The sequence below is a fragment of the Guillardia theta genome (genome assembly GCF_000315625.1).
Source record: "Guillardia theta CCMP2712 unplaced genomic scaffold GUITHscaffold_57, whole genome shotgun sequence".
Classification (NCBI taxonomy): domain Eukaryota; class Cryptophyceae; order Pyrenomonadales; family Geminigeraceae; genus Guillardia; species Guillardia theta.
The window spans coordinates 59201-74658 of NW_005434617.1; the positions used below are offsets into that span (position 1 = coordinate 59201).

The 15458-nt window shown below is 54.8% G+C and overlaps 3 protein-coding genes across 3 annotated transcripts; 1 reads left to right on the forward strand and 2 right to left on the reverse strand.

Annotated features, from left to right (window-relative positions):
- Window positions 1-7053: 7053 nt before the first annotated feature.
- On the reverse strand, window positions 7054-7950 carry GUITHDRAFT_153720 (hypothetical protein; the record flags this gene model as incomplete). The annotated part of the gene is made up of 4 exons (XM_005828633.1): window positions 7812-7950; window positions 7532-7628; window positions 7300-7431; window positions 7054-7159 (listed from the first exon to the last, which is right to left on the reverse strand). Coding segments are annotated over exons 1-3 (290 nt in total), but the record flags the coding sequence as incomplete, so codon positions are not given.
- Window positions 7951-9140: 1190 nt separating this feature from the next.
- On the forward strand, window positions 9141-12758 carry GUITHDRAFT_164284 (hypothetical protein; the record flags this gene model as incomplete). The annotated part of the gene is made up of 13 exons (XM_005828634.1): window positions 9141-9968; window positions 10027-10623; window positions 10813-10884; window positions 10930-10970; window positions 11018-11084; window positions 11140-11237; window positions 11288-11364; window positions 11720-11783; window positions 11986-12192; window positions 12264-12316; window positions 12363-12418; window positions 12461-12538; window positions 12586-12758. 13 exons carry the CDS (start codon window positions 9141-9143, stop codon window positions 12625-12627), a joined length of 2280 nt encoding a protein of 759 aa, XP_005828691.1. The 3' UTR covers window positions 12628-12758.
- A 14-nt stretch (window positions 12759-12772) lies between these two features.
- GUITHDRAFT_112127 (hypothetical protein) lies at window positions 12773-13998 on the reverse strand (the record flags this gene model as incomplete). Its single annotated transcript, XM_005828635.1, has 7 exons — window positions 12773-12871; window positions 12924-13152; window positions 13201-13274; window positions 13318-13419; window positions 13466-13546; window positions 13600-13831; window positions 13877-13998. 7 exons carry the CDS (start codon window positions 13996-13998, stop codon window positions 12773-12775), a joined length of 939 nt encoding a protein of 312 aa, XP_005828692.1.
- Window positions 13999-15458: the final 1460 nt, after the last annotated feature.

The following is a 15458-nucleotide window of genomic DNA, read 5'->3' on the forward strand; positions in this document are numbered from 1 at the left end:
ACGGAGGAGGAGGAGGAGGAGGAGGAGGTATCTGTCGGATGAAAATTTCATTTCTTTCCTTGATGGGCGGAGTATTTTATCTCCTGTTGTCAAAGAGGAGGCGGGAGCGAAAGGAGCAGGAAGGGGGGGGGGGAGGAAGCAGGAGAGGAGGGGATGTAGGTTGGGGGGATGATCAGGAGGAGATAGTTGGGGCAACGATGACGATCCAGAGGCTTCAAAGGGTACGCGGCTGACTGGCCGGCCCCCTGGACGGGGAGGAGGCCTCGTCAGCCCGCAAGCTCTCAGTCTCTAAGTGGGTGAGGAGCGATTGGATCTCCCGGTCGGTGTTGTGGATGCGGAGGAGGAGCTCTCCCCCGAAATGCCACTCGGGCTCGCGGTCAACCCCGCCGAAGTCCCTGGAGGTCTAGGTGAGAGGAGGGAGGCAAGAAAACTGTGAGATGTTGGGAGGAGGAGGAGGAGGAGGAGGAGGAGGAGGAGGAGGAGCAGCAGCAGCAGCAGCAGCAGCAGCAGCAAGAAGAGGAACAGGTGAAGGAGGAGGAGGAGGAGTTACCTTGCTAGGCGGTTGCGAGTATCGGAGAGGACAGAGAGGGTCCTGACCTTGCGAATCGATTCCTTCTCGCTGCTCAAAAGCGAGTCCAGCTTGTGGAGGAGCCAGGCGAAGTTCTCGGGGGGGGAGGAAGACTTTTCCTCCTTCGTCTCCTTCAGACGCGACAGGTTCCTACTTCCCCCAGACACTTCAGCGAGCCTCCCGCCCTCCCCTTCCCCTTCCTCACCTTCCCGTCGAGATCTCAAGGCTCCCGCCATCCCCCTGCTCGGACTGTCACCGAGGGCGTCGCAGGTCAGGGAGCTCACCGACATGCTGCCATGGCAGCGGCTGCAGATGGGAAGGGGGTCAGAGGTCCTCTTTGCCGCTTGGAGCTCTTTGATCCTCCGCTCCTGGTGCTTCACAACCGTCTCGAGGTACTCGGCGTACGTCGTCAACTCCTCTACCGCGTTGGAGCTCTGGGGAGAAGGAGGAGAAAGTAAGGAGGGAAGACACAAGGAGCAGAAGGGAAGGGAGGACGACAGGAGGAGGGAACGAAGCAGCGGGGTAGAGAATTGGAACATGAGGAGAAGGGGAGAGGAGAACGGGAGACGTGAGAGGTGAGGGGAAGGGGGAAGGGAGGAGGAAGAAGAGGTCAACTGGCAAGGGTCATATGATCTAGCAAGGCTACCTTATGGAACAGCTCCTGATCCTTTTCGAGCTCGAGATCCTGTTGGGCAACCCTGAAGGGACCTCAGATGGAATGAAAGAAGAGAGCAGAGCAGAGCAGAGCAGAGCAGAGCAGAGCAGAGCAGAGCAGAGCAGAGCAGAGCAGAGCAGAGCAGAGCAGAGCAGAGCAGAGCAGAGCAGAGCAGAGCAGAGCAGAGCAGAGCAGAGCAGAGCAGAGCAGAGCAGAGCAGAGCAGAGCAGAGCAGAGCAGGGCAGAGCAGAGCAGGGCAGAGCAGAGCAGAGCAGAGCAGAGCAGAGCAGAGCAGAGCAGAGCAGAGCAGAGCAGAGGCGAGCAGAGCAGAGGCGAGGAATCAACCTTGCCCTCAGCTCAGCGATCTCTCTCTCCATCTCCCTTGTCATCTGCTGCCATCGTTACCTCCCACTCTCAGTCCTCCGTCCTCACTCACGTCAGGATTCATCGCGGGGGCCGCCCCAGCCCTCACCCTCAGCTCTGTGCGCTGCCGATGCTCCGACCCGAGGCGAGGAGAGAGGATCTGGTGCTGATCACTCGCAGCGAAGGTAACGAGCACGTCGCGTCTCTTCCTCGTCGGCTCGTCGAGCTTCTCGCATCGGTCGGGGTCGATGGGCGAAGGAACGCAGTCGAAGGTCGAGTCGACGGACGGGGAGTTGCTGATCTCTGGCAGGAAGGAGCAAGTCTCGGCATCGGCATCTACTTCTGCTCGCTGGAGGTTGGAGAAGAACAGGCTGTCGTCACGAAAGGACGGCCTGTCAGGAAGCTCCTTCCCTTGCTCCTTCTCCTGCACATGATCTCGTTGCTGCCGCGTCGCCCTCGCTTCCTCCTTGACGTCGTACTGCAGAGGGCTGGGATTTTCAAACGTGTCGACGGAAGAGCTCGTCTCCGCGCTCCTTCCATCCCCTGCCGCCCAGTCGTCTTCGCCTCCTCGGTCTCCATCAGCTTCGTCGCTGCCTGCGGCGGCAACGCAATCTCCCAACTCTCCTCCTCCTCCTCCTCCTCCTCCTCCCAACGTTGCTCCTCTCGCCTCTTCGTCTTCATACTTGTGACATGGTGCCTCGTCCTCGGCCCTGTCCTGTTCCACGGGACTCGCTTCTGCCGTATCCCTTCCATCTACCCGACTCTCGATCCTTGCAACCCCCTCCCCCTCCCCCTCCCCCTCCCCCTCCCCCTCTCCTCTTCCCTTCTGCTCGCCTCGCCGTCTCCATCTCCATCTCCCTTCCGCTTTTGCCCCGCCCTCTTCCTCTTCCTCTTCCTCTTCCTCTTCCTCTTCCTCTTCCTCTCCCTTCGGGGGCCTTCAGGTCATCAAGAGCTGGGAGGAACTTGTCATCTTCGGGGCTCGCTGCCTCTCGTGACGTCACGTCCTCCTCCTCATCATCATCATCCTCTTCCCTCCCCTCCTCCCCCTCTTCCCTCCTTGCAGACTTCCAGCATACAATGGTCAAGCTGCGAGCTAAAAAGAAATGACTAGCCCTGACACCTCAAACCGTTTGACTTTGTAGGCTTTATCCTCCCCCTCCTTTGTTTGCTCCGGTTTGTCCTTCTTTTTCAGTCAATAAAGAAAGACTCCCGCGTCAAAACTTTGTGCCGTCGGGCGCGGCCCGGCCGCGCACTCAGCGGCAGCCGCCCGGGGGGCACAGTGGCAGCGACAGAGTCTGATGGTCACTCAAAGCCTCCGAGTCTCACTGTCCACTGCTCGGCCGTCCCAGTACCGCAACGTAGCCCTGCCCGGCCTCAGTCACTGGCCCCGACTCGCCGAGCCTTGGGACTCGGATCATCCGATCGGATGATCGCCGGCGGCCGGGGTTGGGTCGCCGCCGGGACTTCAAAGAACCACCAGTCGGGCGCCGTCCGATAATGGCGGCATGAAGGCCGCGGGCCGGGGCCGGGGGCTCGATGGATCTTCGAGTCGGCTGACACCGCGGCGAGCCTCCGAGGCTCCCCCGGGCCCTTGATGCCTTGAAGTTCTTCACCGATCAGCCTAGTCAGTCACGGTTAGCCCAGGCTGCCTCGCCGGAGTCACTCGGAGGCGGCAGAAAGCCCGGCCCGGTAACTGAACGAGTCTAATGACACGGTCACTGCACTGGCGGCGGCGTTTAAGTGGCTCTGAGGGCGGTAGATGAGTGGAAAATGACACACGGGGCAGGCTCGGATAAGGATGGGCCATCGTTTAGGCAAAACAATAAACTGAAATCGTCTCTTGTACCAGACTTTCCACGAAAAAATCCCAAAACCAATCGCGTTGAAGCCGTTGAGGGGCACTGTCCGATCCGAGCGGCGGAGACCGGGGCCGCCGGACTCTGGGCCGACTAGCCGCAGCACTGCAATAGGATGACCGGGTTACCTAAGCTGGGGGTGACGTCTGAACGTGACGCTCATGCGACGAGACTTCAAGGGGGCGATCGCATGCTGTACGTCATTGGCGGCCACGTCATCTGCTCGCAAGTTATGAGCCTTCGGCCTTGCATGCGCTCAACGGTTCGGCTCACCTGCTAGCAACACAGACCGGCGGGGCAGCTGGAAGCTGTAGCCGTCGAGCTGGCCGTTGGGGTGCAGCTCGATGCGTCCTCCGTTGTCCCCGAAGACCACATCAGCCTCCGAGAGCAGCGAGATTGTGCTGGGGCCACAAGTGTCAGCAGCAGGACCCGGTGCCTTAACAATGGCAGCCACCAGATCGGCCGGAGAAAGTCCTTGCTGTCCACGTGCGGCTGTAGCTGATCGCCTTCCTCATACACATTCACCACGGCAGTGTTGGGTTTCTGCGAAAGAATCATCCCGAGGAGAGGACAGGCTGCCTTGCTCACCAGGTTGGGTGGGATGATGCCCTCCGTGATAAGAGTGGACGACAGGTCCAACAGCACCTCAGGCAGAGGCTCGACATCCTTCCCCCCGGCCGAGTTCTGGAAACAAGGAGTATCAGTCCCAAGTCTTGCGACACCGTGATCCTCTACATCGGCATAGTTGCAGAAGATGCCGTAGTGGAGCTGGGCGCCTCGTTTCGAGCCCTTGTGAGCTGGCACGTATGTAGCCCCTTTGAGCTCCTTCCTCTTGCCACTTCACGCCCAAAGGATTCAGAGCCGGCATCGAGAAGTGAAACAACCCACCGTGCCAGCTGCTCGTTGATGAAGTTGACCAGGAAGGATTCGTACCTGCAGAGAGCAAACGATCAAACCCACAAGGCTCGACGCAAGGAAAAGAGGTCTTACTTCTGATCGATAACATTGTGATAGAGTGCAAGGCCACGGAGCAAATTCCCGTTGATGACGTTGAGCTTGTCGCTAACATTGAACGTCTTCACCTGTGCAGGGTTTCACTAAACATAAAAATCGGTATATCAAATCTCTAAAGGCAGCAGTCACCAGCTTTTCATCGACGATCGAAGGAGCTTCCTTTTTCTTGGTTGTGTGAACGACTTCCCAGTCATCGCCTGCACCACAGCTCGTTACTGCATCACAAACACAATGGCCGGCGATGCAAGAGAGGAAACCAAGACTTTCCTGGTCGAGCGACGTTGTCGTTGGTCGACGTTCTTTGAGCCCCTTTCTTATTTCCTACTGGACACTCCGAGTGAATCTGACTGGCTTGAATTAGACTGAGATCACCTGATTCCTGCAATCGCTTGATGGCGTTTTCAAGCTGTGCAACGCTCATGTTTTCCAAGTCGAAGTACTCCTGATGTCCCAAGCTCTTCTTGAGCGAAAGAAGCTCCCTCTTGCGTTGCTGCAGCATCGCATCTGAGTCAGCGGGAGCTTTGGCCATCGCCTTGGAGTTCTGGTTGTTGACCATAGTGCCCTGCAAAGCTCTTGCGCTGGCGCCAGCATCTTGATTGTTAATGTTGCCGCTCTTCATGTCCATCTGTGGGTCAGCCAGCGGGGCCCCTGTCGGTCTTACGGCAGGCTTTCCGTTTCCATCACCTTGCCAGGTGCCTTCAGACGATGGCACCTCGTAAGTGCTTGGAATGGGGGCTTGCGGCACGCCAGACCGAGCCATCCCCACCCCCGGCACGGAAAAAGTGATGCTGGGATCCACGTCCTGCGGGAGTTGCTTGTTCGGAATTATCTGAGGAGCAGCAGCTTGCGGCTGAACGCCCCCCTGGTTTGGCACCGGAGCCGAAGGCTGCGAGGCCTGGGGTTGGGGCTGAGAAGGCTGCTGCATGTGCTGCATGTGCTGCATGTCGTGGCCCTGTCAAGGCAAATCTCAAACAAGCGAACAAACAGACAGGCTGGTACCTGCATGTTGTTCATCGATTGCATCTGCTGATGCATCTGCTGCATTTGCATCTGCTGCAAGTAGGGATTCATCATGACGTTGTTCATGTCAACCACTGGCCCTCGATTTGGGGGCGGCATGCCCATTCCGACACCGCCGGACTCCTCCATCCGCCCATGCATCATCGATTCGTTCATCTGGACGTTTGCTGGCATACCCATCTGAGCCATCTGCTCCCTCTGCCTGAACATTTGGAGGAAATGAGCTTGTTGCGGGTGCATCACCATACGTGACAACATCTTCTCCTGCTCCAGCTGTTGGAAAAGTTGAAGCTCGCGTTCTTCAGCCACGCGCAAGGCTTCCTGCATTCTGGCCTTCTCAAGCTTCAGCATCTCAAACTCAGCTTCCACCCTCTTCAGCAACATTTCGTCGGGGTTCACTCCTCCAGTGTTCAAACTTTTCTCATTCTGTTTTTGTTCCAGCAAAGCCTTTTCTCTATGCCATGAAGCTTTCTCGAGTTCCAACTGAGCAAGCAATCATCACATTCTACAGCAAAAATTATAATCTAGCCACTTAGTACCGTTTTGATAGTGTTCTCCATTGATTCACGAACTCTTTCAGAATCCTTGAGTCTGTCCTGCGAGAAAAAACGTTGAGAGAAGAGCACAATCTCATGTTTTGACGCTAACAAACCTGGAGCGTAAAAATCTCTTGGCGCATGCTCATCTTGGTCTGATGGTCTTGCGCAATGAAAGCATGCAAGGCACTGTTCTCTGGTTGGGACAGGTACATCAAGATGACCTCTGGCGCAATTGGGATTGGGTGCATCGAAGCGTTCTGTCCCATCGAATGCTGATTTCCTGGCATGTTCCCGGGATTTCTGTCCATGGGATGCATACCCTGGACTGCTCCTGAGATTCCTTGAACCACCTTTAAAACAAACTTGAGTCCACCAAGGATGTCTACAAACTCAGGTTACAGATGCGATGCCGGAGTTCTGGTTGGAATTTTGCAAAGCACCAAGGGAAATTTGCTTGGAGACCTGGAGAATACAAATGAATTCTTGGTATCAAAACATGAATGATGGTGAAAAATCATGCTTTTCAATCTGTTGCAATCAAAGCAGAAATTCGCTCACATGGTCTGCAACGTTGGCATTACAAACATGTAAAAACCCTTAAATCATGCACCTTCGTCTTGTCGAATGGGGCCGGCGGAATCTGTTCCCCTGTTGGTTCTAGTCAAACATGCACTACAAAGTTCCAAGAAGCAGCACTGAGTATCAAAGTGGCTTACTTGTTTGCTTTCCCTTCTTGTTGTCCGTTCGAAAGAGCGAAGTTGATGATGGCCGAGTCTTGCTGTGCACCACAAAACAAGTTCAATGCCGTATCTAAACCATGATGAACAGCTCACCTGTGCTTGACCAACAATCGATGCCGCCTGCAATCATTTTGTTTCAGTCATGCTGCCAGATATGACAGCGGACAATGTCAATGCAAACAACCTGTGTGTTGCCTTCCTGCGGCTTTCCACTTCCTGTGCCATTGCTGGGTGGGAATGAAGGGACTGCGTCTGAGAATCTTAGAACAACATCTAGTGGAAGGGAGGCCGCCCATACCTTGTGCACGAGGCTCGGACAGTGCAGGGAAGGATGATGAAGTTGAGGCGGGGGGTCCCACGTCGACACCACCGACGTTGGGTGAAGGCGGTTCTTCATCCTCGTACTGATCAAACGATCTAGGTCAAACACTGACATCGTCCACCAGTTTGAGCTGATCATCAATGATAGGCGGCAAGATAGTCTTGCCCATGGGATGGGACACAGCGCGCTGAGACTTTGCGCATGCAATCAGCAGAATGTTACCTCGCCTCGAGCTGACCGCCCTCTCCCAGCAGCTTTTCTGTACCTTTCTTCTTCGATTTCAGCTGCAAGCTTTTCAGCCCGTCGCTTTTGCTCTTCGGACAGCTTCTCAGGATCAAGTTTTGTGGTATACAGCTGTGGTCAACAAAACTTCAGTGCCATCGGTTGAAATTTTCGCACATGTCGCGCAGACGCAATCAAACATTGTATCAAAGCACAGGCAGACTGATCCTACCTCTTCCACGAAACCTCCTTCCTTCCTGCGTCCAGGAGTTCCATCCTTCCTCTGCGTGGCAACAGGAGCTGTTTTGCTGTTGAAAGGCTTCGGGATTCTGAAAGAGCACGCGGGTTCAGAGGAGCAGCTCATGAATTTCTCCTCTATAATCATATGAAAACACACAACAACATCATCTACAGCTTGCCGAGTACCTCAGCCCTCGTCTCCCTCCGTCCCCACACTCCCCCCAGACCCCAGGCAGAGATGCCGAGCACAGACACCTTCCTCCTATGCTTACCCGTTGGCTTGCTGCTGTCCCTGGTAGGCAGCCGGACTCATTCCTCGTCCTTCGGTCTGCATTTTCTGCGCTCCTCCCGTGGACTGCCCGCCGCCCCTTCCACCCCATGCCCCCTGGCCTCGCTTTCCTTCCATTGCCATCCTCGACGTCAGAAGCTTCGTTGATCCCACCCCTTTGACCCCTACCCACCCCCGATTACATTACCCTCACTAATCTTTACCCCTACCATGTCTTAGACTGCTTTTTACCCACCTTTTTATGATGTACTACAACCCAACCATTACCCACCCCTGTATATTCTATAACCCTACCTCATCATGTCTCCCTGAGCTCATGAAAAAAATACGCACCCTACCTTACTGTTCTTCCTCATGTCGCCATCACCCCACCTCCCTCGTTCTGAGAATTCAAAAGGAATTTTTGTGGGTACATCAGTAACCCCCACCCTTGCTATTTATTGACCCTACCCCCTCGATGCAGTTTTGACACTTTTTCATGGGTCAACGCGCCTTCTCCCGCCAAAAACATTAACTGAAAGTTTGTGGTTGCTTGAGAAGACCCACATGTAACCCTACCCCTTCTTTTACCTTAATATGACCCCATCAAATGAAGGCAAAATAAGGGGTAGTAATTTACTGACCACCCACCATCTCCCCCGCTAGAACCTCCTCGTGCGTTTGGTACCCTCATCCCCTCCATGTGCCATGTACCTCATCCCCAACCAGACCATATTCCCTCATCCCATCTCTTTCCCACTGTCTGACGGTACCCCCGCATCCCCGCTCACCATCTGGTGCTTTTCCTTGGATGTGTCCCATGCAACAAGGCCACCCCCACTACCCTACCCTGTCTTTTCACCCCCACCCTCACAAATACTTCTTGGTACCCCACCCCAACAGATTCCATTGACACACTTTGGTCGAGCCCTGCTATAGAGAAGCACACCCACCCATAGGGACTACCCACCTACCATCAAACACCACTACCCCACCTTCCCTACTACCCCCACCCCTACGTTTCAAGGTCACTACCCCCGGGACTTCCTGACTCCTCCACCCCGCTGGCGCTCAATCATTACTACTATCCGTCCTCCAGCGCCCGCTCCCGCTCCCTGCGCGCCCTTGCCCCCTCCTAACCACCGCCTCTCTGTTCCTTCCTCCTCCTCCTCCCAGCTCTCGGTTTCTTGTTCCACATCCCTATTCCTCCTGTCTTCGTTCCCATCGCTCGGTGCAACCTCTGTCCATTCGCTTACCTTGTTCGGCCCCCTGTCCATTTGCTTTCCTTTCTCTTCGTCTTGGGTGTTTCCAAAGTCATCCGATACACCCAGGGATGAAGTCGATAGACAGGAAGGTGTTGCTTCCCTTCTATTGCGCTCTTTATGTCTTCGCCCTGGAGTATACCAGCCCGGCATTGTCCTCCTTCATATCGCCGTTACCGGACGCTCACAACTTTGGGAGGGCGGCGCTCAAGAGTCGATGCGGAAGGAGAGACCCGCGAATACTTGAGGCGAACCAAGTCCTCGTGCGACTGAGAATGAAGACTCTTGCTCCGCACACCGTCGGGCCGGAGTCCAACAAGAACTCTGGTGGAGGCAACTCCGTGCTGCGTCCGCACGGCGCGGTTTCAGCCACGGCACCCTTCACGTCTAGCTCAAAGCTGATGAACCAGCGGGTGGAGGACACTCAGACTGATGATGTGAACGCGACTTTCGCGCTGGGTAAAGAGTTGGTGAGAGCTGGCAAGACCAACGAGGCCAAGTTGTTGTACCAGGAAGCCCTGTTGAGAAACTCGGGCAATGGCAAGATGTGGATGAAGCTGTTTAAACTGCACAGGTCGCAAGGAAGCCTGGAAGAAGCGCGCTCCTCTGTGCGGGAAGCACTGCGGCACAACCCTTGCAATGCTGTCTTGTGGCAGGCGTGGGCAGACCTCGAGAAAGACCTTGGAAGGCATGACGCCGCTCGGCAGTTGTTCAAGAAGGGCATCGAGGCGAACCCAAGACTGCCGTCCCTGTACAACTCATGGGGTAGGATGGAGCGCGATCTCGGCAACGTACAGACTGCCCGGCAGATACTGGAAGATGGACTGAAGCAAGCTCCCACATCCGCGCGCCTGCTCATTGCGCTCGGGATCCTAGAGGACGTCGAGGGGAACAACGAGGTAATGCCCAACAATATGTGTGTGACTGTTTCTGATTCTCTTGTTTCCGAAATCAAAGAATGCCCGCCATCTTCTGCTCCATGGCATCCAATCCGAGCCAAACAATCCCTTCACTTATCAGGCCATTGCAATGCTCGAGTATAAGTTAGGTAACGTGGCTGATGCCCGAGAACATCTTCGTCGTGCCATAGCGTGCGACCGGGACCATTCAATGTCATGGTTGAGTTGGGCCAGGCTGGAAGAGAACCTGGGAAACCTTGACAACGCGCGAACAGTCTATTCCAATGCCTGTAAGTCGTGTGGCGGTAGGGGAACTGCCAATCTTTGGCAGTCGTGGGCAAGGATGGAGGAGCAGCAGTCAAATGACAGAGTGGCTATAGACATCTACAAGAAAGCGATAGCTTTCTTTCCGAAGGACGCACAGCTGTTGGTTGAATACGGCAAGCTGCTGGAAAGACGTGGAGAGATCGAGACTGCAAGGAGAATGCTGAAGGAGGCGTTGAAAGCCGACGGCTCCAACATTTACGTCTATCAATGTCTCGGGCGATTGGAAGCAAGCCAGTTCAACTATGAGCAAGCTCGCGTCGTCTTTTCTGCTGGAATTTCTGCAGCGGAGGCCCAAGTACAGAGCATGTTCAACTTCTCTCGCTCTTCTGTGAGTAGCTAGCTTTCCCCCCACCGTGTGCTGCTTGCTGCTCTTGCGTGCGCCCTTTGTCCTTCTTCCTTTGGTCTGTGCGATGCGAATGGTTCTCCGAGGGATGCGTTTCTCCCCATGTTGGTGTTCCCTTCAAAACGTGGACTAGCGCTCTCGTGAAGTCGTACCTTCTAACTGTGTCCATCTCAGGAGAGCGGCAGGTCAAAGTTGGATCGAGCCATGGCGGATCTGCTCCACACATGGGCAATCTTTGAGGAGAAGGTGATTTCACTTTGTTTGGTGTTGTAATGGCTCACGTTGCCTCAGGTCGGCAACAACGTCAACCTGTCGCGATCTTTGTTTCACCGGTCTGTCTATCCTGTTGCTTGAAATATTCTCACACACGTTTCCTTAGGGCCATCGGCTGCTGTGAGACTGAGGGCTGGTTGTGGCGATCCTTCGCGGAGTTTGAGAGGAGACAGGTGAACGAAATTTGAGGTGGGAGGCAGGAGGCAAAAGCATGACCGAGTGTTACAGGGAAACACTCTGGTAGCGCGACACTACTTTGCCATGGCCGTCAACAATGAACCTCGCGATGGACTCAACTGGATTTCATGGTCTCAGCTCGAGGAGAGGTGCGGCTTTGCTCCTAGCCTGTCTTGACAGTCAGTGAGCGCGTTAGCAGCATGGGCGAGAGCCACCGAGCAAGTTTCTACTCCAGACGAGGGGCAGAACTTCAGGCAAGGCAGCAGATCCGTCAAGGTGTGCACCATCACTTATGCTTCTCAGTTTCTTGCCTCTGACCTCATATCGATTAGCCTTGGGTGACTCACGGAAACCTCTGATGCGACTTTGGAACGCCCGATGAGGGAGCGAGTGACCTCCGGCGGCGACCGTGATGTCTGCCTGCAATGCCGGGACCTAGCCTCGACGGTGAATGGCCCGGCGGCGGCGCGGGCGCACAGCGGCATTCAACGCCAACGCCCGGCCGGAGTCACGCCGTTGGCCGAATTGTACTACAATGATGTAATAGAAGTCAGACTGTGCAGTGCAACTTGGTTACTTTTCGGTAAAGTTACTGAGTTTGATTCGTAATGGGTACCTGCTGCACTGCAAGCCCGACCGGTCGGGAAGTTGGCCCATCCGCGTGCCACGGTCGCCCGACTCTCAGGTCGGATCCGGTCAGTGCCATGACTGGGATGACGGGCCGCCGCCCGCGGCGGTAGGACCGACGGCGGGCCCGGTGCCCGGCAGGCTGCGTTTGGTTCAAGGTTGCCAGCACGTCACGGACGGCTGGGCCCCAGCAGGGTCGTACATCGAACGTTACATGGAAGCGTAACGTTTGTTCCTCTCAAGGGACTATGGCACTGATATGGCGGGAAGGCTGTTGGTAACGGCGTTGCTCATGCAGCAGACGGTGGTGACATGCGGTCTTCAATGCTTATCGAACAATGGCAACTCCACCACTGCATTCCCCTCAAACACCTCTAAGACTTTGGAGTGCCAGAGCAAGTACGCATGCGGAGCTGTGCTGCTGTATGGAATTGACAGCGCTTACTTCAAGAAAGGCTGCGGAGACAACAAGTCAATGTATCCCTCTTGTGCTTCTGCAGACGCACGTCTGCGTATCAATCTCGCGAGCTGATCAGCGACTGTACCAGGCCTTGCAACTGTATGCTGACTTGTTTACCGAACTGGGTGAGCACAGGAGAAGGTGCAGGCAGTCCCCTCGCTGTTGCACGATTAAGAGGCCATGGCAGGGACCTGGACGATGATGGTGGATAGGCAAAAGCTAGAGGGCAAGACCTTTACCAAGGTAGGATGAGACGGTCTTGTTCGTGAGCCTGACTGTGCGCAGCTGTGTACCTCAAACAATTGCAACATGGATTGCAGTGGAGCGGCAGACCTGACAACCTTCCAGCAGTTGGCTATCTACGTGAGTGCATGAGGTCATGTTGACAGCTCTTGACTGTCGGTCTGCAGGCGGTTCTAGTCACCCTGCATCTTCAGAACGTCTTTTGTTGAGACGAGTTTGCGCATAAGAATGGAATGGTGGGAAACCAATCCCTCGAATGGCGAGGGAAATAATTATATTGCGAGGATGATGTGATTGTGTAGTTTTTAACAAGAAGCAATACATGTACATGCATAGGTTGAAGTCCTGACAACTCTAAGCCTTCACCGGTGTCACCTGCGCGCTCTGACACTCGTCGACGGGCCATGATCCGTTGTGCTGCTGGCGAACGATTTCTGCTCGGACGTCGGGTGGCTGAAAAGCAAAGGACATCACCTGGACATCAAGACAACAAGAAATCTTTCACCTGCCACCCTGCTGGCTTGATAATCTTGCCGTCCTCTCGCTTCAGAAACTGCCCAGTCTTCGGGTCGCGCTTGGCCATGTTCGCGGCATGTACGACATCGAAGATCGCAGAGAGGTTGACGCCCTTCTTTGCAGCTGCATTCAAGCAGTAGTAGTAGATATCGACGAAGGCGTCTGCTTGCTCAGCGATGATGTCAACTTCCGGCGCGTCTATTTTCGGAATGTCCTTGCTGCATCCAAACATCATTACCCGCAACTATAGGGCAGAAGGCAAGCACCTGGCATCCACGAAGCCCTTCAAGACGTTCTTGGCATTGGTGGCATCATGTACAGTAGCAAATAACTCAAGAACCTGGACAACACTCAAAGACGAGCATGCGATCCAGAGTAAGTACCTCATCAACGATCATCTTGGTGATAAACTTGACTTCCTCCTCGGACATCACCGACGGAACATCGGGAGAGCCTTGTCCTGCCCCGATTGTGAACTCTCGTACCTGCCATGGTCTAAGCTAAGACTTGTAACGTGCAAATGAAGCCAACGTGGTGAGCATCCCGCTTGTCCTGCTGTTGCCACGAGCCATTGGCCATCTGATTTTCAATCTCCTTGCGCACGTCTGGTGGCTGAGAGATATGTTCAGTGAGTCAACCTTGTGAGACAACAAGAAATCTTTCACCTGCCACCCTGCTGGCTTGATAATCTTGCCGTCCTCTCGCTTCAGAAACTGCCCAGTCTTCGGGTCGCGCTTGGCCATGTTCGCGGCATGTACGACATCGAAGATCGCAGAGAGGTTGACGCCCTTCTTTGCAGCTGCATTCAAGCAGTAGTAGTAGATATCGACGAAGGCGTCTGCTTGCTCAGCAATCAGATTTGAATTGTCCTCTGTAGCAAGAATGGGCAGATCCTTGCTGTAATGCCTTCGTCAAGAAGGCAACTGAACATTCCTGGTGTACCTCTCCTCGATGTACGTCTTGAGAGCATCTTTAGCGACTTCAGGTCTCATCACGGTGGCCAAGAGTTCCATGACTTCATCCAGTATCATCTTTCCGATGAAGTTTACCTCCTCCACATTCATTGCTTCTGCATTTGATACATCAATCACACAAAACAAACATCAATCAGAGAAAGACAAACAAGAAAACGCGAGATGCGAGTTCCAGGCATCAATCATGAAAGAGTTTTGAGAAATGGCAAGATTGACTGAGTCGATGCAAATCGTCAAGAGTAGCAGTGCGGGGGGAGGAAATTCGTAAGGGAGTGGCTAGGAGAGAGATCACATCACAGTTGATCACACAAGAGCGATACGCAGGGCAGGGCAGGGCAGGGCAGGGCAGCGCAGAGCAGCGCAGAGCAGAGCAGAGCAGAGCAGAGCAGAGCAGAGCAGAGCAGAGCAGCGCAGAGCAGCGCAGAGCAGCGCAGAGCAGAGCAGAGCAGCGCAGAGCAGAGCAGAGCAGAGCAGAGCAGAGCAGAGCAGAGCAGAGCAGAGCAGAGCAGAGCAGAGCAGAGCAGAGCAGAGCATTGACCTGGGGACGGAGGAACTTTACTTCCTCCTGCTCGAGTGAACTCACGAACTTGTACCGCATCCGACATGGTCGACGCTCCCTTTACCCAACTCAACACCACCCCCCAGTTTGTGAGCACCCTTAGTGATAATACCCCTACACATAATACCCCCACCTTATCTGTTCCGTAATATATGACCTAAAAGTACCCCGTTGAATGATATGTATTTCTCTGTACCCTACCCCCACAATACCCTACCCCTATTCAAAGCCTGCCTTGACACCATACGGGCCCAATAGCGCGGGAAGCTGCTTGTCCTTTGAAAGTTCCGAAGTTCAGAGGCGGACTCGATTTTAAAGCTTCCGAGTCCGAGGGACTCTGGACTCGTTGATGATGCCGCTGAGCCTTCCGAGCGACCGTGCTGAGTCGGCGGCCGGGCCGGGCCCGGCTGGCAGAGGCCGCCGGACTCGGAAGGCTTCGGAATATCCAGGCTCATAATGGTGTTGAATGATGAACGAGTCGGATCATCCCGGGCAGCGTCTGACGCCGCGGACGTGACGCCGCAGCCCCCCCGGGCCGACGCCGGGCCGCCGCCGGCCGGGCGCCGCGGCCACGGTCCATGCCGCCGTACGGTACGGTACTAAGTCACGGCGAAGGACGGCCGCACTGCTCACCAACCGTGGCATCGGAAATCACGGTGCCGATAAGTTACCAACACAATTCAGAGTCAGATCAGAGTACGGTCAGACTTCTGTTCCGAGAAATTACCATGAAATGTGCCGATAAGTTACTAGCACATTTCAGATTCAGATTCTGTCCCTTATTTAAAGTTCCCAGCACGACTCGTGGCCGTCACCGTCCGGTGAGCACCGTGACTGGGCCCCTGGCATGAAAGTTGCAGTGGCTCTGAACGTGTGGAAACCACCAGCCTGTTTCCACTTGTTATCGGAGTGGACTCGTCATTCCATCATGGAAGGAAAGATGTAATGTTTTACATTGTACAATCCCCAAGCCTCTGGCGGCCGGTATTCA